The sequence below is a fragment of the Cynara cardunculus genome (assembly GCF_001531365.2).
Source record: "Cynara cardunculus var. scolymus isolate 2C chromosome LG 2, CcrdV1, whole genome shotgun sequence".
NCBI classification, from domain to species: domain Eukaryota; kingdom Viridiplantae; phylum Streptophyta; class Magnoliopsida; order Asterales; family Asteraceae; genus Cynara; species Cynara cardunculus.
The window spans coordinates 8,106,338-8,129,664 of NC_037529.1; the positions used below are offsets into that span (position 1 = coordinate 8,106,338).

The following is a 23,327-nucleotide window of genomic DNA, read 5'->3' on the forward strand; positions in this document are numbered from 1 at the left end:
GTACTTACGCACAATCTACTTGCAATCTTGAGTTTTAAGTAATATGCATTAATAAACGTACTTTACGCATAAAAAGTGGTTTTTAAGAGTTTTTGTCAAATGCTTATAATATAGTGTATATATATATATATATATATATATATATATACTTAGATACACACACATGTATAAATATGTGTGTATATATGTATTTATTACATGGGGAATAGTGAATATGTGGCTGCCGTGATGATCATACAAGCATACACTTTTTCGAGCCGAACATGTTCATATGTTGATAAGTTATACAATCAAAATATATTTAAAAAACAATTGCTGCTATTGCTAGGTGTAGAGCTCGATCCAATTAAGGAGTTATACAAGAGCTTACAAAACTTGAAGTTTAGGTCATAGTATGAAACTGAAATTTGATATACGAGCATCGATGAGACATTGAAAAAGTATTCGAGCTCTATTTTGTAAAATTTATTCAAGCTTGAGCCTAGGTAGTGTTTCTCGAGCTGACCCCAAATATTAATGTGTGGCGGTTTTTGCTTTGGTAAACTACTTTATTCTTGGTACCCTTTCAGGTACAACCACTTTTTTTTCTCCACCTGAAACACTGTACTCAGCTTTCCAGACCTTCAGTGAGAGACTGCATTCTTCGTACTTTTTTCAAGTTTTATAGTAGGCTAGTAGCAAAGTGTAATTAGCAAATAGTTGAAGCAAGAAAGATGGGATTTGATTGATACTGTATTGATAACTTGCTCAACTAAATATAATGGGACAATTGAATAAACTCTTGTTTGTTGTAAGTGGTTCATTTGGTGTCTTCTTACTTCAAGATTTCATAAACATGATTAGTTTTATGTGTTTCCATTTTACAGTTTCGAGCAATTTTGCATTAATTTTGCAAATGAAAAGCTTCAACAACATTTCAATGAGGTGAGTACGGATGCATAACATGCAGTTTTGTGTATGGTCACAAATAATAATGTATATGAGCAAGTATGGTGAGGGACTCTCTATTTTGAAACATTTTAATGTATCCATGAAATATACATGAAAATTAAGGTCTCCTTTTATGATCTAGTCATTTATCTATTTCTGTTTTATCTACCAAGTCCTTCCAACATGCCATTTACCTTCTCTGCTTTTTTACTTCTATGATTACTTTCACGTCTCACAAGGACCAAAAGCAACACTTCAGGGCCCAGCATGGTATAGTTGAAAAAGATGCAAAGCAAAGGAGAACTATGTGTGTAGTTGAAGTGTTATTTGATAGAGTGCAAAGTTCATGGGATTAGTTTTATTGATTTATCTCCATTGATTGGAGCTGTTCTGACATCATCGAATCATGTGGATATCGAATAATAAGCCTACTTGCATTTGCATTCCCTTTTGTTTCATTGGACATGTAGTTCCGGAAATATCAAAAGTACGGCCATGTTGAGGGTTTCATATCTTAATTAGTTGAGGTATCCTTCATTTCTTGTTTTCATATACTATAGATGAATCTTTCTTTACGTATACCCTGCTTGGTTGGATTCTTGCAGCATGTTTTTAAGATGGAGCAGGAGGAGTATCGCAAGGAAGAAATCGCTTGGAGCTATATTGAGTTTATAGATAATCAAGATGTTTTAGATCTCATTGAAAAGGTTATTTCATATTCTGACAACATGCCTTTCTGTGCCTCTCTTAGCTGCTTATGTTTCCAAGATATAAACAACCTCTCAAATGACATTGGTTACTATATGAATTAATAAAGCCTTTCTCTTACTTTCTTGAAGCTAGTCAGTTGATTTTGTTATCATGAGAGATCTTTTGCTACTACTTTTGATTGCGAATGAATTTTCATTTAAGATATTACTGTTAATGATGCTTCAGTTTATTTTAGTGTGCTTTTCAATAGCCAACTATATGCTTGATATTTCTGGACATGATTTTTTTGTATAACCAGATTACTTTATAGTTCTAGTCCATGATGTAGAAACAATTATGCATGCGGCAGTGTGTTTCTGTTTCGGAGTGGTAATTCTGTCACTGGCTGATGTTGTGTTTCATTTAGATTTGCTTCTTCTTAGCTCTCATGAGTGGGAGGTGTATATTTTTTCTATTATAAGCTTCTGAAACCGAAAGTGAATTATTTTATTACATTTTCTCGGTTCTTCTTGTTGTTGTTGTTGATGTTGATTTTAAAAACCAATGGCCCTTGTTTTTGGGGCTGTATTGTGTAATTTGCAATTCATTGCTCTCTAATTACATTATGAGATAGAATGCTGGTGTCACTGCTTGAACCACCTTTGGTATTATTTTCTTTTCAAAATTTTAATGGAACACTGGATAATTATTGCGGTTATTTGCGATGTAAAGGATTTTCTACTGCTCCAGTTTTAAATATTTGCTCTGTGTTTCATTAGTTGTTTATGCATTGTAGATAGATCTAGATTATCGAAGTTTTTTCTTATAATCATGCTTTGACATGCTTTTGCAGAAGCCTATCGGAGTGATTGCTCTACTGGATGAAGCTTGGTACAAAATGATTTATGGGACTTCCTATTGTTGCACGTTTATCTATTAGTCATTTTGCTGTAGATTCTTCTTATCGTATTTTCATGTTCTTGCAGCATGTTTCCCAAGTCAACACATGAAACATTTGCAAATAAGCTGTTCCAGAACTTGCGTGCCAACCCAAGGTTAGGGAAGGCAAAGTTCTCTGAGACAGATTTTACCATTGCTCACTACGCTGGCAAGGCAAGTCATACACAATAGCATGTTGGAACTGAGTGCAGCTGTTGCTAACATGATACACCTCATAATATTTTATCTGGATTCTTTAACTGCAGGTCAATTATCAAACAGACTCCTTTTTGGATAAAAATCGTGATTATGTTGTTATTGATCACTGTAATCTACTATCGTCTTCAAAGTGTTGTTTTATTGCTGGTCTTTTTCCTGTACTGCCAGAAGAATCTTCAAGATCCTCGTATAAATTTTCTTCTGTGGCATCTAGATTTAAGGTATGGAATTTTTTATTTATTTTAAGTCCTTGTTTCTGCCAAATGTTAATTTGTGTCAGATGTGTGATGGAAGAGTTTGAGGTACTTTAATTTGAGAGTGCTTGAGGACTTGTAATATGATGCTGGTGGGCCACTTGTTCTTTACATATATGTTTCAAGTCTTTTGGGGTATGTGACGAACAGAGTCTTTGGGTTATGACATTCTTTAGTATGTGTTGATTGAACATTGTGTTTATATTGAGCACAAAATAGTGTAATAATAAAGAAATGTATCGGCAATCAAATTGGATCAGTGCAGCTTGATGCTTGAATGTATCATGTTGGAGCTCTGATACCTTAATATTTTGCATCAATCACAAGTACTTCTACACTCTGTTATCCACACATAGAAAGCACTGATTGGCGTGCATTATAAAGATGGAAATTCTGGCTGACTAGGACTATTGTGAATATTTGCAAGTTTCTTGCTGGATAGGAAAGCGTAGCATGTGGACCCTACGCCCATCAACTATAAACCATTTGACAGTTTGTATTCTCTTGATATTTTAAATGAATGAAACAAATACAAATTGAAGAAACCTTCATGAAGGTCGGATGGTTGACTGCTAGCTTGTTGTAGGTTTATTTCAAAAGTAACTGGTCACCAAGAAATGATGTTCCACTTTATTTTGTTTGTTTGTTTCTTTTGTTTCTTGTGTAGTTGTGTTGGATGGTGTGTAGACTATTACTAACGTTTGTGGTAAGTAGAAATTTTTGTGCCTCAATATTTTCAAGCTATAGAAGCAAATGCAAAAACATGTGCAAGTACTTTCTAAGATACCTTGATCAATGTGATAAGTTGTGTGCTTCATAAAGAACCTAACCTCATCATGCTGAATGCATGTGATTGTTAACCTTGTTAGGTGCTAAATGTCAAAGCTTATAATTTTAAAAAGCTGGGCACAAAAGTTTTCCCAGCCAATCAAATGGTGCTGATGTCTCTAGCCTGAAGATGGCCGAGACGGTAGCTTTGATTTATGCTGACATCTCAGACATCTTTCTATATCTATTTTTGGAGCATAATTTCATCTGACTTGTGTCTGGTTCATAACGAGTTATGTGTTATTAGTTAATTGTGGCATCTGTCTTGTTACATTCCTAATGGTTGTGGTACTCTTCTTGTTTTTCCTGTATGCTTGTAGCAACAACTACAAGCTCTCATGGATACCCTCAGTTCAACCGAGCCTCATTATGTCCGCTGTGTGAAGCCAAACTCAGTGAATCGCCCTCAGATGTTTGAGAATCAGAGTGTGTTGCATCAGTTACGTTGTGGGGTCAGTGGCATTTTATCTCTTTTCAATATTTGTTATGCACTTTTCAACATTTTGTGTCGATAGTCATGTGTACTTTTGCTTGTTCCAGTTCTTGCCATAGTTATGTTTGGTCATTATTTGAATTATGTTGATTATGCAGCCTTTTTATGTGTTTATTTCTTTGTCAGGCCACTGTGAGTACATGAGGAGAAAATATTATAAATCTTGTTACTTATCAAATTTCCAGTGCAATGTATCTTGTCATCATCTTGGTTTTATAGTCTATTTTGGTCTTTAAATGCAATTGGCGTTTAATTCACTGGATTAGTAAGCGCATATGAAATGAGTTAAGGCAACTTCAGATGTTCACTAAAATCAGGGTGTGTGATAACATTATAGATTACACTGTGCAGTTCTCATTGTAGAAAGAAAATTCTTCACCCATCCCAAGAAATGCAACAATATACATTTTTGCCAGTCTAGGATTTTTTTGTAAGTTTCCGGTGTTACTTTATTTTCTCATCATTAACAATTGCTCGAAATTAGTAACTTCTGATCTGGTCCACAAGTTTATTTTTATTTCATCATAATTAAGTGCCATACTTGTGAGCAATAGTCAAACATTTTTATTAGACAACATGGCAGGTCAAATGTTTCATCTTCTTGGGATGGAGGGATCATAAAAGACAAAAAGCCCAGCCAATTTGGTAATTGCTATTAGAAAATCAAATTTGAAGGCATGTAGAATAATTAATATATATATGTATATATATATCGGATTTTCTATACCTGGCCTAATCTAGATGAACCAAGGCACAAATATTTGAACTGGTGTTGTGTAGGTAGCTGCGAGCTTGGGGTCCATTGTTTAAGATGTCAAGTGCCCAAAGCTAATATCAATTCTGAGTAGATAGGGGGTGTGTCCGGATGTTAATGTATGATCTTTCTTTATCCTGAGTGATGGTTATTTGAACCCATCACCTCCAAGTGAACCCAAGGATGGGGCCAGAGACTAACACCGTAAATGCTTGATGACGTAATTATCAGCTTGATATTCATCAGCGTACAAACTACTTCAGCCATGAACTACAAGAATTTTAACTTTTTGAACTTGTGACACTATCGATCGACTATCGAGAATTCTTCTTGTTTTTTTTGTTGGTGGACATGCAATTTTCTAAATAAAAGCTTCGGTAAGCACAAAAGCTGCAATTCAAGTTTAAAGGTAGCGGTTTCCTGATTTTAGCATTACTTGATCGGTGTTAAATGAGAATATTGATATTAAATGGCTATGGAATACATAATTTCACTTTGCCTGTGGGTTTGGTGAACTGCTGTTCAATTTTTCGGGCAATCCAGCCACAGGACGAACAAATAACACGTGGAGATTAGTTTTATTATTTCAGTATGTTTTCTCAATTGAAGTTGCCTTCTGAAGCTGTAATGCGATCTTCTGTAGGGTGTTTTGGAGGCTGTTCGAATAAGTCTGGCAGGATATCCTACTCGGAAAACCTATCATGAATTTGTAGATCGTTTTGGACTCATTGCCATGGAAGTTATGGGTGGAAGGTAGGTTCAAGGCAGGCTTGCTGAGTTGGAGTGTATTATTTGTCAGATCATCTGCTTTAATTTTCTTTGTGCTTTCTGTTGAAGCTGCTTCTTGATAAATCGCATTTTCTAAATCTGTATTTTGTTTGTTTTTTCTACAAACCACTAATATTACAGCCAGGATCCTCGCTTGCTTTAACAAAATCTTTTTAAATTGTGAAAGCATTTTCACTGTTGCTTGGCATGTGTCCAATGCTGCCTTTTGATGTAAATGTATGCTCAAATGTTGAAATTGTGTTGTCGTTGTTCCTGCCTTCTTTGTTATATTTGTTTATGGTAAATCGCAATAACATTTCTTATTTACTCTTGATCTGATGTATTTGCAGTTATGATGGAAGAGCCATGGCAGAAAAAATCCTGCAAAAACTGAAACTTGAGAATTACCAGGTCTGCTTACTCAAAGCTGCAACATAACTAGATGTTGCTTTAACATGTTTAGTTTGGATTACATGACTGCTTATGCAGATGGCCTGCTGTTGGATTTTTCAGCCATCACGTCAATGACATCCAACCTTTTATTTTTTAACCTCTTCCATATTTCCATAATTCTTTTTTGCAGTTGGGGAAGACCAAAGTTTTCCTTAGGGCTGGTCAGATTGGTGTATTGGACTCTCAACGTGCTGGGGTCTTGGATTCTGCTGCGAAGTGCATCCAGCTTCGACTTCGAACGTTTATTGCTCGCAGGGATTTTACATCCAAGCGAGCTGCTGCAGTTTCTTTCCAAGCATACTGCAGAGGTTCTGCTCTTTAAATTTAGTTGCCTTTTATCATGCCCAATAATTTTCGTTTGTCAATTTGTTTTAAGACCTCAATCTTAATCCCTCAGGCACACAAGAGTTATCATATTGCTTTTTCACACAATTTTAGGTGCTTCTCTGTCCATATAATCAAATACTATTTTTTAAACGGGCCATTTTGTTAAAATATAGTTTGAACCTTGGAATCACTCAAATAATCTTTTACTCTATTGAGATTATTTAGCTTTCTATACTTCTGCTCAATCTTGATTCAATTTTATGTAAAATTGCACTAATAGCTCATACCTTTAACGATATTTTTGCAGGTCATCTTGCTAGAATTATATATGCTGCAAAACAAGAAGCTGCTGCTGCCATTTTGATTCAGAAGTATATTCGTGGATGGCTGTTGAGGAATGCCTATACGCAGCAACGTCTCTCTGCTGTACTTTTACAAGCAAGCATCCGTGGTTTCATTACTCGGCAAAGATTTTTACACATATGCGAACATAGAGCTGCCACTGTAATTCAGGTGATGTCTTTGCAGCATTTAAGCAAACAAGTTTTTGTGTGGAAATATGGAGTATTGATGTCATAACATCTGAAGTACTTTTACCCTGCTTCTCACTGTTTTCTGATTCCACAGGCTCGATGGAGGATGTTTAAGGTTCGTTCTGCATTTCTTCATCGTCAGCACGATATTACAGCAATACAATGTCTTTGGAGACGGAAATTGGCTAAGAGAGAGCTCCGGAAGCTTAAGCAGGTAAGGAAGCATTTTTGGTGCTCTCATTGGTGCTTTATGCTCGAGTATCTATCAAGTTTCAGTTCTTTTAATAAGCATGTGTTTACCAAAATGGTGTATTGTATTTGTTAACGTATCAGTTGAAGGCGGTAGCATCCTGAATCCCAACCTTTATAGTCTGGCACACTATCCTATAGTCTTGTACCTAGAGGTGTAGATTGTCTATGTTCATCAGGGTTTTCTTTAATTTTTTTTTTTGAATATTCTTCTCCTCATGAACAAAAATTGTATTCAGCCTATATATGCTGTATTATCTCTCGAGTAATAGATGCCAATTCATACCTTGGGCAGTTTCATAGTACTAGCGCTAAAACCCTAAACAACAAACCTTTACTGCTGCAGTGCTGCTGCTGCTGTCAAATAACTATATTAAGGCCTAGTTGCTGCCTTGTCTAATTAGCACCTTTGTCATGACCATTCCAAACCCTGCCAACCACTTTTTTGTTGACCATCAGCTGTGAATGCTGCGGCTGTGCAAATCTAGTTTAGTTATGAATCATTTGTTATTCTCTTTCTTTAGTTGTCATTTCTTGTTTTCTAGTTGTGCCCAATGCATCATTTGCTGCTTTTACATTTGACAGGAGGCCAATGAGACTGGTGCCCTGCGCCTAGCAAAATCTAAGCTTGAAAAGCAGCTGGAGGATCTCACATGGCGGTTGCAACTAGAGAAAAAATTAAGGGTATTCTTTTCTAGTTCAGTTTTTTTGTCGTTGCAGATCTTCTTTGAATGTTCACTTGCTATTTGCTAGCCATCGAGCCAATCTTGTGGCCTGAGCAGTTGTGGATAACAATAGTCGTATCTGCGGCTATTCTCTAATTTTTTGTGTAAGATGCTTGCTATCGTTATTTGTCCTGGCTTGAAAATGGCTTAAACTTTTGTGTGCAATGATTCTGGTCACTGTTTCTTTTATCATGGTTGCTGGTTCAAGTTGTCAATGAAATCATATTCACCTATTAATCTGGTCATAGTTTAGTTCAGCTAATCAAGAAGTTTTCTCGTATTGGTTTGTCCCACTAACAGAACCAGACTAAAGTACTAGAAACATAAGAAATGATGATTTCTATGGTATTGCTCTGTCTCTGTGTATGCTCACCTAACACCTGGGGGTGTCCATGACTTAAATGGTTGAGTGGGATAAGGATCTTATTCAGTTAGACACATAGAGCTGTCTGTTTGGGATGTATTTCATAGATCATGAATTTAATTGATTGAACCCCTTTCTATATGCTTCATTCCTCCTTTTTTTTTTTCTCTTTTAATTATTAATACTTGATCAATATTTTACTTCATCATCTGCCAACGTTGATTAATAACATATTTTTTCTTAGAACCTCACAACTATATTTATTATTCCTTAAATCATTCTATTGCACACTATTTTTTACTACAATATATTGCTTATAACTAATTTATGTGATGAAATTGCAAATTAAGTAACAAGTAAACTCTAAAATGTGTATTGTATTCAAACTATCATGTCCGGTTTCAATAGATCTTGTTTTATAATTATATTCGAAGTTATTAATGTTATTATCATACTACCTTATTCAAAATACTTATCAAACAATCATTTTTCATTCAAACTTATTTCAGACTGGTCATTTAGACTGTTTGTTCAACACATTACCATGCAATAATTTTTCATCTACCACTTGTTCTGGATAGTGCCTGTGTACCAAACCTTTTCATCCAAACAACACTTGTTCATAAAATATTACAGACCGATCCTCCTTAGGGTACCTGTCCGCTAGAATTTGGCTATCTCCTATATAATGGGACCACAACCTAATGCAGGGTTCAAACGACGAGTCAAAGTCTGTGGAAATTGCAAAACTTCAGAAAACAGTGCAGTCGTTGGTCCTTGAGCTAGATGCAGCTAAGTTGGCTACAGTGAACGAATGCAATAAGAATGCAGTGCTGCAAAACCAATTGGAATTGTCAGCAAAGGAAAAATCTTCTATGGAAAGAGAAATTGTGGGAATGGCTGACCTGAGAAACGAAAATTTATATTTGAAGGTAAGTTTGTCTGAGAAACCATTGCATCTTTCTATTTAGTTTTGGTGATTTTCTTTCTTTCTTTTTTGTTCTCGGTTGTTATTTGCAACTTGCTGGCTGAATGTTTATCTTCTTGTGCTGGTAATAGCATATGGATCTTAAGATCACATAGTATAAAGCTTTACTTTTGTCAAGTGTATATGGGAAAAGTTTCTTCTTGCTTTTACCCTCTCTCTCTTGGGGGTGTGTTTCTGGAAGCCCTCAGAAAATGGGTTGGTTTGAGCCCACAACTAGATGGACATTGGGTCACCAACCATTGAAGTAATCCTGACGATGTTAGGCTCCTTTTTCTGTCCTTGGAGTTCATTATATGTCCTCATGCCATATTCTTCATCTTCCCTGCAACACCTTGAAACTTTAAGGTTAGTGAACTGATTAGGCTCTATTTAATATTTATGAATTATCCATCCATTCATTACCAATGCTTTCTTCAGCTAGAGACAGCAATTAAGAGGGTTGGTTGATTGGACTTCACTCGTTAGTTATATGTTCCCTTTCTAGCTTTACATGATTTGGATAAAGAACCCTTCCCTTTCTTCCATGTCACACAATGACTTTTTGGCATTTATGTTTACAACCTCTTCTGTCCACATAAGTAGATATTACCTGAGTTTTCATCTATAAATATGCAACTTCTTGCCATGTAGTGTTGTTCCATTAACAAAAAAGGAAACTGATCTTTTACGATTGTTTGTTAAATATTGAATATGCATACAAGATAATCACTCTACATTGGTAGATTAATCAACAATGATGTTATGAAAAAAGAAGAAAAATATCAAACACAAAAAATTACACAATTTAGGCAAGCAAACACTGAACACAAGCGCTCATGCTGCACTGGATATGATTGCACCAATTAGCATGATAATGTTCACTGATTTAGCATTTTAGCATTTATTTGGGTGTTGGAAACTCATATCTAAGATTTGTTTTCTGCAACTCCATTTAACTGCCCATTGGTATAATAACGAAGTAATAAACTAGTATTTGCGAACCTTGATGCCAAGATTGGCATTATTTTTATGTGCACAGGACAGAGTTAAAGTAATGGAAAATAAAATTAAAAGCAAGATGGCTGAGATCGTTAATTATATGTCTTAAGTGGTATATGACTTTAACGTATATAGTTTGGACTTGGATGGTGGACCGCCTGTGAGTTGAAGGCATACATGCCTTTTGTATTTGGATATTTGATGTAAAACTGTCAGCTACTTATTTCACATTCCTGCAGAGTTCATTGAGTACATTGGAAGAGAAGAATTCAGCGCTGCAGAGCCAGCTTATTGAAGCTAAAGAAGATGCATCCAGTAACCACAAAAAATTGAGGGAGGTTGAGAGAACATGTTCACAACTCCAGAAGAAGCTAAAAAGGTCTTGGTTTCATATCTAGATTGCTGAGATATTCACTGGATTTGTCTTTTTATCTTATTTTGACAACCTACAAGGATTACCTTGCTTTTTGTTTAGACCTATGTTTATAATGTGTTTACTTGGAGATTCTATCTATATGTTCATATCGGAAAGCTTTTGTTATATGTTAACTAAATTTAATTTTTCGTACATATGCTCCTATTGTATGTATAGTCTGACAGATTTGGAAAGTTTATTTGACCTGTTCTTTTAAATTCTTCAGTTGAAGGCTTTGTGTAATCGATAATGACTATTTGTTCGACATTGTTTTTTCTATGTAGTTTTGAGGAAAAGCTTTTAAGTTTGGAGAAAGAAAATCATGTTCTAAGACAGAACACATTAAGTGTCTCTCCAAAAGGGAGCTGGCCAAGTCACACCAAGCCTTTTCTTGAGGTATGTTGATAGTTCAGCTTAGATTATATTTTAAATCGTTGCAAGAACCTAATATTCGTCTCAAAATCAAATGGCTTTGATTGGCCAGTGAATTAATGTGCGCTAGTTTGTAGTATATACAATACTTTCTCCCTTTGGGGAAATGGTTTGCTTTATTTTTCTCAAAGCCGAACATAGTTTTTTTCATGTTTGAATTTGATGACGTGATCTAATTTGTGGAGTTCTATACAGTGAATGGTTCTTGTTGAAGTTTTATCTGCACACATGTAGGCACCACTCCATGGACCTATCGCAGGATTGTATGTGGGATAGTGCACTCAAGTACTATTTATTTTCTTGGGAACTACAAATGTTATTTCAGTGCATAACTGCATATTGTAGGGAAAAGAAATTAGAATTCAAAATTAACATGAATTCCTGTAAGTTTATTGTCTTGAAGACTTGAATTGTTTAAATATATGAATTTTATAAATGGTTGCTATCTCAGTGAGAACTTTTAAAAAAAAACAATGTTACTGTAAAAGAATCATATCTAGCTCTATAATTCTGCTTAATTATGAAGCAATATGGCTTTATTTCATTCTGAGCGGCAATTATGATCAATGGATCACACAAATTTAACAGTTGGACATCAAAAAGTCTCAGTAACTTCACTTTCATATTTGTATGCTTTACTTAGTTATTCGGAATTGCATTCGACATTCAACACTTATTGCTTGAGGAAACAAATAGAGCCAAGTATTTAGTTCCTATTTTTCTTAATGACTGTTAACATTTCAGTAGTTGCTCATACTTGGCTCAAAATTGTCTTAGTCCGACTTAGCACATGTCATGCCAAGCCACTTATTCATATATGAGAGTTCAAGACTGATTCATCTCTTTTGCATTACATCTACATGGTTTGTTTAAATATGTAGTAGGGGATGTAATGTAATTTTAGGACACAATCAGGGGTTAACAATATGCAATCAAGACTACATCATTTTTGTGCTTGATCACCTGTTAGGCATATAGACTTGATCATCATATCAGAGAACACTCAAATTTTCTTTGACACAAATGGTGCAGCTGACTTTCATATGGTTAATTTGATTGTTCTTTGTACACAGAAATATTCTGGTGCACTTGCTCTCCCCTTCAGTGAACGGAAATCTACATATGTAAGATCCGTTTGCCTAATTTTTCTGTCGAATATATTATTTTCTACTTTCTCATGGCACATTGTAATTCTGGTGTAGGAAACACCTACTCCTACCAAAAGCGCAAATCCTGTTTCCCAAGGTTTAACTGATTCTCGTCGGTCAAAGATGACTACTGAAAGGCACCAGGTTTTGATTTTCTCTACCCTGTGTGTTATGTGTCTCCCTATGTTTGCACGGATACTGTAAATCCCACGCTAAAAAAAGTTCAGTGGTTTTTAAAGCAAGATGGTCAATATATGCTCTTACACTTTGCTATATATATAATTGCATATTTGTATCTGTGTGTGATATTTCCATTCTGAAACTTTTGGTGCAGGAGAACTCTGACATCCTTGCACGGTGCATTAAAGAAAACCTGGGATTCAAGGATGGAAAACCAGTGGCAGCTAGTGTTATTTATAAATGCCTTYTTCAGTGGCATGCCTTTGAGTCCGAAAGGACTRCTGTATTTGACTTCATTATTGAGAACATCAACAATGCTCTTAAGGTAATTAGTTCACACTGAGCTAGTTATGTCTCTTTTAACATGCTTCTATTTTCTTGTTTGTGTGTCTACATTTTCTATTTGTTGCGCTCTTACGCTAACTGATGCAATTTTCTTGCGAGTCTCTACAAAAACATATGGAAATGACCATCTGAATCTTATAGATAAGAGAATCTGATAAATTCCAACATGGTTTTTCAGGTGGCGGATGAGGGTCTTATCTTGCCATACTGGTTGTCTAATGCTTCAGCTCTTCTATGCCTTCTGCAAAGGAACTTTCGGTCCAATGGTTTCTTGACACCAATTTCTCAGCGTTCCGGTGCGTCTTCTTTGCCGAATGGGAGGCTTGCCCAAGTAAGCTTCATATTCTAATGATATAACTATGTAAACTTGGATGACAAGCGACTGTTATCTTGTAATGACAAGTGGTATTTATTTCTAGTTGCTTCTTCTCGCCAATATTAAGGAGTTCTTCTTTTCCTAGTACTAATGCTCTTCACTTCTGCTTGACTAAAGAAGATGAGTTCTCTGGTAATTGGCAGCTTCCATCTAACCATAAAAAATCTTCATCATATCATAAGGATTTCTGTTTGGAGCTTTTTATTTTCCCTTGAAGAATATAACAAGTTAACCGTGACTAATGAATACATTTGATCCGTTGTAACCCTTTTACTTTTCATGTTTAATCTTCTTTGGAGTTTTTCTGCATGTGACTTCTGATTTGTCTACTGTCATTCTGAGAGTTGGAATGCGCCACTTCCTTGATTTGGTTTTCTGTCTTGCAATCATGCCTTTCACGTAATTTGAGGCTTTTCGTTTTTGGCTTTAGGAAGCCTCAGATTCTTGTTCTAATTTTGGGGTTTTTTTTTCTGCTACTATCTTATTCTTGTGCCTAATTGGGTGGATTGGTATTTAATGTACTTTTCAGGGATACACTCCACATAAATACATTGGGTTTGACGATGGGATCTCGCCTTTGGAAGCTAGGTATCCAGCAATATTATTCAAACAACAGTTAACAGCTTGCGTGGAGAAGATATTTGGCTTGATAAGAGATAACTTGAAGAAGGAAATAGCACCGTTGTTAAATTCATGCATCCAGGTTGGTGTTCTTTCTTGGCACAACTCATTTAATTGTATTTTATTGTGGTTATTGTCTTGGCTTGAGTTATAATCGAGCTTTTGCTAAATGCTAACTGTATAATTTATTGTTTTGCAATTCTTTGTAAAGGCGCCTAAAAACCAGCGAGTACATGGTGCTAAATCTTCTAGATCGCCTGGGGGTGTTCCTCAGCAGGCTACTGGTAGTCAGTGGGAGATGATCATAAAGTTCCTGGATTCTCTTATGGATCGTCTACGTGGAAATCATGTATGCTTAAATCTCTTACTCTCTTCTTATTTGAGCGTAATTACTGGTCAAATATATATGTTGAACTCAGGCACATACCCAAAACTTGTAATTTGGTTGCATGTACTTGCTTCATTCATATGCTTTTGTTATTTATTTATATTTATTACTACTATTTTTTTCTTATTTTCTTTTTTAGAAGAGATGTACAAGCTTCTGTTCAGCCTCTGCCTTCTATCCATTTCTTTGTTTGCCATCGAATTATGCAACACATCCTGACTGTCACAAAAATAGGATACTAACAAAACATAAATGATAATAAAATGGCTTACCAAGCCAACAAATCATTATTGAAGAGATATCTAGCGTACTCCTCCAAAGCCTTAGTACATGAACTGAAATGTGGACAACATGCACACGAGGAACTGTGATGCTTAGTAAAGAACTTGTGTATGTCTGTTTAGGCTTAGCTTTGTAACTTGTAAGTAGGTGGTGCACTTCATTGTCAATGTCAGCTGTGGAGATTTATGCACTGAAAGTATGACGGGAACATTAAATTTTTTTGAAGGGACAATAAATTGAAGAAATAAGATTTTGTAATATTGGTACATGGATGTACCTTAACTTTCTGACCAAATGTTCTTGTGTCAGGGAGTTCGTGGTACCCAGTTGGCACATATAACTATGAACCAATGATGGGAACTGGGAAGGTAGATTATCTTAGGTCAAGGAGCGTAATGGTTTCTTATCTATACGTAAAAAAAAGCAACATATTTACATGGGATTGTAAAAGTAAGTTATAAATATGATACCATTGAGTAGAATTTCATCTGAATGATAAATTTAGGTTTAATGTCTTTAGACCCTGTAAAGACCATCTTGTCGTAGTAAATTTTCCTGCTCATGTAACTTGTTAAATCTACATGCAGGTACCTTCGTTTTTCATTCGCAAGCTTACCACCCAGGTCTTTTCATTCCTCAATATATCACTTTTCAACAGGTATGTATCCTTATATTTAGTGTACATCTTCTCTATGTTGCCCGATCTACTCTTCGGGGTGGAGGTCAGGTCTGCCTACATTCTACCTCTTCCAGACCCCACCGTTTACTGGGCTTGTTTGGTTTGGTTTGATCTTGTTTATCTGCTCTATGTTGTGAATTAATTCCATACTGAGATGGAAGTTTTTTGGTAGTCTTTTATTGCGGCGAGAATGTTGCACGTTTTCCAATGGGGAATACGTCAAATCTGGTCTAGCAGAACTGGAGAAATGGATAGCCAATGCAAAGGAAGAGGTGACTGTTTTTTCCTTTGTTCAATGTTTTTGTTTCCTTATGAATACTTCTATTGCTGTCGGAGCTGACTGAACACTAAATTTAGTTTGCAGGAACTTCTTGGCATGAACTAAATTATATCAGACAAGCGGTCGGGTTTCTGGTAAATCACTGCCTGCTACCATGATCTGTAGTGGTGTAACAGAATTGTTTTTTCGGTTCACTTACAAGTCTTTTAAATATTTTAGGTGATACACCAGAAACGGAAGAAGTCTTTGGAAGAGATTAGGCAGGATCTATGTCCGGTATATCTTATTTTGGGCATAAATACAACTAACTTTTCTTTGTTTTTTTCCAAGTTTTTAATATTTATATACTTACACACACTCCTCACTTTTGGTGAGGTTTCAAACCCTTTTGACCTTCTGGGTTGCTGGGCTAAATCGTTAACCCGGGTACCAATGGGCCAATGACCCTTTGGCAAACTTTTCAGTGTCTTTTTATCAGAGATGTCATTTGATTGTTCGTCTTCTTTGGACAGGCATTGACTGTTAGGCAAATATATCGTATAAGTACAATGTACTGGGATGACAAATATGGGACCCAAAGCGTATCCAATGAGGCAAGTATTTTTCTTTTAATGTTGTTAGCAAGCTGTTGGTGTAATATTATATATATATATATATATAGAATATATATATAGAACATGGTTTATGAATGTAATTTTGTTTTGTTTTGTGTAGGTCGTTGCGGAGATGAGGGAAATGTTGAACAAGGACTCTCAGAACCTTACTTCCAATTCTTTCTTGTTGGATGATGATCTGAGGTAAGTTGCTTATCCGTTTTTAGCTCAAACAATCCTCGTATGTATGTGCTTTTGGAAGTGCTTCATGTTTTTGTAAGTATATATTATATATGTGTGTGTGGCAAATACATCTTTTGATGAGTTTTGCACTCTATCTATAACCCCGGTACTGCTGGGCCAAAGAGCCTTTGATGAAAGTGTGTAAGATTTTTACAGTGGTTAAATTATATTGGTCTGAATGATTGTTTTTGTGCATTGCATAATTACATCTGCAGCATTCCATTCTCTACGGAAGATATCTACATGGCGATTCCTGCCATTGATCCTTCAGATATCGAGCCACCTGCATTTTTGTCTGAATATCCTTCAGCACAGTTTCTACTACAGAATCCGAAGTAAATTTGTGTAGGTGTAGTAAATGGGAAATATATCATTTCTGCGTTTGTGGTTTTAGTTTTTTAGGATAGTTAGCCAAAGTTGATGTAAAGGGGCAGGCTATGAACAAAAGTAGTTGTATTTCATGGGGATGAAATCAAATGGTGGGTTTTTATTCTTTTTGTAAAAAGCTTGTAGTATTCATGGATTTTAGTGGTTTGATATGTATGTTCATGACAAAATGCCAATGATTTATTTATTGTTAAGTGGCTAATGGTTTCGTTTATTTGTTATTCCTCGTTCTTATCTGTAGTTTATACTTAAAAGGGTGTGTTTGGTATTTAGACATCACAAAACAATTGTTTAACGTTTGGTAAGACAGAACTAACTTATAGGTCTGTTCCATCTGGTTCAATGGGATGGGGGTGAAGTTTATTATTTTTCTGGTCCTTAAACACTTCTTTTTATCACATCAATAGGATGTGACAACCCGAATCCTTGTATCTGCGTGGAGCATACTCATTCCACTCTGTTCATGTCTGTTCCACATAAAAATCATGTCAAACGTGGAACAATAATCTCCCCTATTCTGTCATGTCAAGCGTACTAAACGTACGTCTTTGCATGTTGTCTTTTTCCTTGTTTTTCCATAAATTAATGATATCAATGGAAACAACCTTTCTATTTTTTAGGATAAAAAAACCTTGTATATATACATTTCATTGTATATATAAATTTAAGGGGGTGTTTGGGATTGCTTATTTGAAACAACTTATGTTTTTCTATAAAAGCACTTATCAATTTATTACAAGTTAGAAGGGTTTAACATATTCAAAAACTCTTTATTACCGGTTTGGCACCGGTATAAATTGTTTATCCAAATACTCAAAAGTGCTTATTACCGGTACTACACCGAAATAAGTCAATAAATTGTTTTTATAAGCAATTCCAAACACCCCTAAATACCATTATACTAGTGTTTTATGTTACAAATATTCAACATTTGACCACCAACTAAATATTTGTATAAAAAAAAATATGAATATGATGATTTAATAATTCTCGTAAAACTAATAAATTACACCACATATGTAGTTAACTATAATAAATTTTTACTGTGATTCCGTCTTTTTTATAAAACAAAATTGTAACCAATTTTCATGTTAATCGAATACACGAACAATCACGAGTTTGAACGTGTACGAATGGTGAATCGTGTACACCATTTCACGAGGAGACGTTCAACATCAGCATCCATGCGTGTGCCGACGCCACCCCATACCAGCATGTGGCCAAGGTCTCCCATTGACGAGCCACTTACCTCACGAACTGGTTCGAACCCTATTCTTCTATAAAACTTCACAAGCTGCAAGCAGTTTGAAATTTAATTCATTTAACTTGATACGCAACTTAATTATTCTTCAAATGTATACAACTTTTTTTTTATTATAAAAAACGAGATGTTTTGAAAGTTGGTTTAAAAAAAAATTAAAATTACAGTTTTGAAATTTTGATGTAACATTGGTTTTAAAAATACGAATAAATATAAAGTTGGTTTTATTTTGATACAATAAACATATAGAAAACACCTTTTTGACGACCTACAAAACATTTTTTTATATCTTGTTGCATGTATAAAACAACACGTGTGAAAACACATTGCTTATACAGTGTTTTTCATATCTGAAATGTTCGGTATTGTTTTTCTCCGGATAGAAAACAATTTTGAACATTTTTCATATGAAACAAACATTGTATTAACACTGCATTTTCCCATGTGTTATTTCATAACATGAAAACTAATATATAAATATGTATAAATTATTAAATTTATAAATGATTATTCATCTAAGAAAATATATATCTAATGGTTGTAATTTTGGTACAAAAAAATATAAAGGGAAGAAACAAAGACCTTGGCATGATAAAGATCGGAGTCATTAATGGCAAGCAACTCGGCAGTTTTACACCCACAATCATATCCATATCGGATCATCACAGCTCCAATAAACAACCCGATTCCAAATATGGATCTATCCATACCCAATGTTTCTCGGGTCAACTTAATTGAATCCAAATGAAGAATCTTCCCTTTCTTCCACCATACCCGTATCATTCCCTCGGCTTTCCCCAACACCTTGTTCGTTTCTAAGCTCGTTGCCGTGATTCTGAAAAACGGCCCCACTGTTTGTAGTCGGAGGTCAAGGTTTTGTGCCTTTGAAGACTCCAAAATATCAGACATGGTGGGTTTTTCGACGATTTTCTTGTCATATTGTGAGGAATTTAGATGACAAGATGAAATTAAGGTTTTGGGTGTTTGAAAAGTGGGGAGATGAATATGAGCGAAAGAAGTGGATGTGATTTGGGATATGAAGGAATTTGGATTTGGAGCCAAATCCATGGGGAAGAAAGCAAGATATGAGCAATGAAATCATGGCCACAAAGAGCTATGATGAAAGCTTTGTGCTTAAATTATGTTTTTAGTCCTTGTGGTTTGTTAAGAAATGCGAATTTAGTCCATGTGATTTTAAAATTGTGGTTTTTGTTCGGAATATAATGACTTATTGTTGTTTTTCGTACCTAATACTAATTTCTACTTTAAGTATGATAGACGAAAACAATAAAGAAGTGTAGATCATAAGAATGAAAACAACAGTGAATTGTAAACGATAGGAACGGAAATAACAAATAATTCGAAATTACAACAATGAGTTGGTAGTCTTTTATCGTGACGAGAAAGTTATTGGTGGTTCTTTGAGGGTTGACATTTCTTTTTAATAGTTTGCACTTAGGGGCCATTTATTAAACGTTTATCATGTCATTTATCTTACTGGATGAACATAACAATAACCGATAGTCTTATCCGGTAAGAGTGATGAAAAAGATGGATAGTCTTGCCTGATAAGTGAGAGAAACGACTCTTACCAAGTAACCATTTACCGAGTAAATTGTCATATACGATACTCTTTCGATGGACTACAATCTTACTCAGTAAAATAAGTTAGAGTGTTACTTTTATCGGTCAACATTTACCGGATAAACGCTTAGGTAAAAGACCCCTTAGAGATGAGTATTTGAGATCGGTCGGTTTGAACTAGTTAGGCAATTTTGCAAGAGCACTAGATCAAGGAGGACCGGTTATAGGACCTATTGATTGGAGTAAATAACGTATTATATTTTAGCACATTTATTAAATGATAATGTTATCAAAAAAAATAGTTAATATATACTTAAAAGGAAAAAAAATAGTGAAGAATAATGATATAAGAAAATAGTGAAAGAAATCTATATAAGGTAGAAGAAAACAAAATTATGAAAATTATTAGAAATCTGGACAAATTGCATGAAAAAGTAGTGTATTTTAACTTGATTCTTATTTAGGGTAACGTACTTTTAAAACTTTCATTTTGGTAGCTAAGATATAAATTTTCAAACATTTAAGTACTCGGGTAACCGATTGAAGACTAATTTTAGATTAAAAAAAGTCATGTCACTAACCACGTCAACAAATAATACTAAGTTGAATACCACATCACTCGTCACATCAGCAAATAATACTAAGTTGAATATCACATCACTCGTCACATCAGCTTGATACCCGGTTAATGCTTCAACCAGTTACCCGGGTACTTAACTGTGTAAAACTTTACATCTTAAATAGCAAAATGGAAGTTTTGAAAGTACATTACCCAAAATATGAAACAAGTTAAAGTACGTTACTTTTTCATGCAATTTGCCCTAAAAATCTATATAATTTTTCCATCTCAGTTTATATCTTAGGATTAGAACCTTATTTTATTATAAACATTCTTATCGGAAAATCTCTCAACAGTGATACAATATCTTTTAAGATCCGTATAATACCTTTTTATTGGGTGATCTTCTAAAAGTTATAGGATTAGGACTCATCTTGATTCATGTCATTGTTGTAGTTATCTTCATCGTTATTGAGCATTATAAAAAGCATTAATAGAACAAAAAAAAAAACCCTTAATAGGAAGATGACGAGGGAAGGGAGATTTAGGTACATCTGAATAAAACCGGAGAAATTCCAATGAAGGGGTTTAGGTGTTCTAACTTTTGGAGTGAGAAAAATAAGGAGTAGGCAAGACGTGAAGACGCAAGGTTACTTACCATATGATAGGGCGGGTTCATATGAAAATTGGTTTTCAGTTGTGAACTGGGAGACAAAGGAGAGCGTGACACGTGTCGCACATCTTTATGGGTTATTCATCATGAATAATGTATCATTCATGATGAATGTGATAGTGAATCAATTTACATGGATCATGATCGTGTATCATTCATCATGAATGTTGTATCATTCATCATGAATAGTTCATGAATGTTTACCTTTGTTGTTCATACCAAATGTCATTCATTATTCATACTGAATATGGACATCACAGATACACAGAAGATCAAGACGGGTCGCTTCTTATAAATGTTCAGAAAATGTGTAAACGAGGATGTTTCTATAGGCCCATTAAAACAGGGGAATCACATGCAAGATGAGCATACCTTTCAGAGGATGGTAAATTTGAGCATATTTTTTATACTTGGATTAATATTAAGCATAGAACTCAAAAGAAATGACATTGGCTTTTGGTACGACACCAAAAAGAAAAAAAAAAAAAACTGGTTTCTAAAAATTGCCATTTTATCCTTTAACGTATGTAGTCGTTTCTCACTATATGTTCATAATTTTGTCCCCTGTTTTTTTTTATCATATATATATATAGAATTGGAATCATGTGAAACCAATGGTTTTTCATGAGACCTGTAAGACTAATTCTCAACTCTTGGATTAAATCTACAATCTGAACATTCATAATCACAAGATTACCATGAGACTTCTGAATAATCACAAAATTGTCACCGTACAACTTTAGACCATTAAATCATTAGCTTATAAAGTTGATCAATGAACATAAATTGGTCTTACGGATCTTACAAAAAACCATTGGTCTCACGTGAACCCCACACACACACTCTCTCTCTCTCTCTCTCTCTATATATATATATATATATATATTGTGTATTTCATAAAACTTTTGACTCTTTATCATAGTTTATACAATAAAAAACTACAGTAATAAAAATTGTAATACTTAAAAATTATTTATCATAACTAAAAAACAATAAATAAAATTTACAATAATAAAAATCATAATAATTAAAAATTATGAAAATAAAAACTACATTTTAATAAAAATTATAATTAATAAATGGAGTAGGGGCTATTTAAAAGATTTATATAAATTTAAATTGTAATATTTATTGTATTAAAAATTTAAATCTAGGGACCATTTTAATGGTTTGAACCGTTTCACATTTATTATGAACATCTTCTTGTCCATTTGACTAATAATTGATTCCCTTCCAATGGTTTCATTTAGCCAGGCCCAGCCCTGGCCATGTGCAGCCCGTGCCGTCGTACAGGGCATCAAAGCCTAAAGGGGCATCAAACTGTCATCTATTATTAGTTTTGGGTTTAATAATTAGGGAATTGGACAACTGAGTTTTAACGATAAAAACAGGCCCAAGGCCTAGTAGTGATGAATATTGAATGCACATCGTGAACCGATTAACGCAATCATTCCAACAACTCAATCTAATTTATATTGTTCTTCAAAGTTCGGGTATTTCGATTTTCAAGGCATGGAGTTCTCTTTCCAGCCGATTAACGGTCATAAAATTAGATTCAAGAAATCAAAGATGAAAATCTTGAAGGACTGATTTCTACTGTTGATTGAACTTACCAGTTGTTGCATGAGTCATATTATGATTTATGAATCTTTAAATCTTTTTGCAAAAAAAAAAATCTAAATTTCTAACTGAATATTATAAAGTTGGGTCATACGATCGTGTGGGTTACTGACCTACTAGGCTAAGGCTAAGGGGCTTTTGTCATTTTGATAATGAGTCTTCCTCTTGCATATTAAAATATCTGAGAATTGAAATTTTCAATGCACATAAGCACATCACTGTATCAACATAGCTGGAGCACACTGCACAACATATTGTGAGATTGTCTTAATTATCGGGCACTTGTTCTTTGCAATGCACAGTAACATAGATTATGAATTTTACAATTTATTATTGTTCTTTTGACTTTTGTTTATTTTAAGGTTTGGCATCACCGCATTAGATTTAGGGGTTGCTTGATTGGTTTTTTTTTATTAAGGTCTACATGGATAAAGTTGTGTGTATGAATTAATTTATCCATATAAGTTGGAAAAGTTTTTGTTTGGGAGAGTTTTTTCGCAGATATAAGGAGCGTTTTTTTAGTTGAAAGGGACATGTTGAAAGAGTAAGCTGTTAGTTCCATTAAGCTTATTAAGCTGCTAAAAGATAGGCCCTTAGCCTTAGTCATTAGACCTGTAACTTTTGAGTTTTACTTTTTGCTTAATATGATAATAATTTGGATGTAATTTACTATTTTAGTTAAAAGCTAATTATAGTTTTCCTTGTCTTTTAAGTCCCATATATTGAAATAAAGCTTCTATTTTCCTAATTTCAATTTGGAAAAGGGAAA

The 23,327-nt window shown here is 34.6% G+C and overlaps 2 protein-coding genes across 8 annotated transcripts in view; one reads left to right on the forward strand and one right to left on the reverse strand.

Annotated features, from left to right (window-relative positions):
- LOC112506659 (myosin-15) overlaps window positions 1-17,075 on the forward strand; it is a 37,412-nt gene extending 20,337 nt beyond the window's left edge. For 4 of the 7 annotated variants that reach the window (XM_025110873.1, XM_025110874.1, XM_025110875.1 and 1 more), the window contains 28 exons: window positions 867-924; window positions 1,536-1,637; window positions 2,474-2,511; window positions 2,607-2,733; window positions 2,826-2,999; window positions 4,181-4,312; window positions 5,751-5,860; window positions 6,226-6,286; window positions 6,459-6,636; window positions 6,963-7,168; window positions 7,283-7,402; window positions 8,023-8,121; window positions 9,237-9,458; window positions 10,732-10,871; window positions 11,192-11,303; window positions 12,413-12,463; window positions 12,542-12,631; window positions 12,822-12,992; window positions 13,191-13,343; window positions 13,918-14,091; window positions 14,221-14,358; window positions 15,267-15,337; window positions 15,531-15,630; window positions 15,716-15,772; window positions 15,858-15,914; window positions 16,151-16,231; window positions 16,353-16,435; window positions 16,690-16,959. In XM_025110873.1, the coding sequence (XP_024966641.1) occupies window positions 867-924; window positions 1,536-1,637; window positions 2,474-2,511; window positions 2,607-2,733; window positions 2,826-2,999; window positions 4,181-4,312; window positions 5,751-5,860; window positions 6,226-6,286; window positions 6,459-6,636; window positions 6,963-7,168; window positions 7,283-7,402; window positions 8,023-8,121; window positions 9,237-9,458; window positions 10,732-10,871; window positions 11,192-11,303; window positions 12,413-12,463; window positions 12,542-12,631; window positions 12,822-12,992; window positions 13,191-13,343; window positions 13,918-14,091; window positions 14,221-14,358; window positions 15,267-15,337; window positions 15,531-15,630; window positions 15,716-15,772; window positions 15,858-15,914; window positions 16,151-16,231; window positions 16,353-16,435; window positions 16,690-16,813 (3,229 nt within the window). In that variant the 3' untranslated portion in view covers window positions 16,814-16,959. Of the gene's footprint in view, window positions 1-866; window positions 925-1,535; window positions 1,638-2,473; window positions 2,512-2,606; window positions 2,734-2,825; window positions 3,000-4,180; window positions 4,313-5,750; window positions 5,861-6,225; window positions 6,287-6,458; window positions 6,637-6,962; window positions 7,169-7,282; window positions 7,403-8,022; window positions 8,122-9,236; window positions 9,459-10,731; window positions 10,872-11,191; window positions 11,304-12,412; window positions 12,464-12,541; window positions 12,632-12,821; window positions 12,993-13,190; window positions 13,344-13,917; window positions 14,092-14,220; window positions 15,237-15,266; window positions 15,338-15,530; window positions 15,631-15,715; window positions 15,773-15,857; window positions 15,915-16,150; window positions 16,232-16,352; window positions 16,436-16,689 lie in introns of those variants that run through there. The other 3 variants (XM_025110872.1, XR_003068473.1, XM_025110876.1) reach the window with 3 other exon arrangements.
- An 804-nt stretch (window positions 17,076-17,879) lies between these two features.
- LOC112507352 lies at window positions 17,880-19,210 on the reverse strand. The gene is made up of 2 exons (XM_025111906.1): window positions 18,705-19,210; window positions 17,880-18,155 (listed from the first exon to the last, which is right to left on the reverse strand). The coding sequence occupies exons 1-2, from the start codon at window positions 19,188-19,190 to the stop codon at window positions 17,973-17,975; spliced, it is 669 nt and encodes a 222-aa protein (XP_024967674.1). The 5' UTR covers window positions 19,191-19,210; the 3' UTR covers window positions 17,880-17,972.
- Window positions 19,211-23,327: the final 4,117 nt, after the last annotated feature.

Bases quoted from the DNA above. Each gene is read 5' to 3' on its own strand.
- LOC112507352 (XM_025111906.1), bottom strand. From the start codon at position 19,190: ATGGATTTGGCTCCAAATCCAAATTCCTTCATATCCCAAATCACATCC. The intron at 18,156-18,704 runs GTCTTTGTTTCT...AACTGCTTGCAG, and splicing joins CCGATCTTTATCATGCCAAG to CTTGTGAAGTTTTATAGAAG.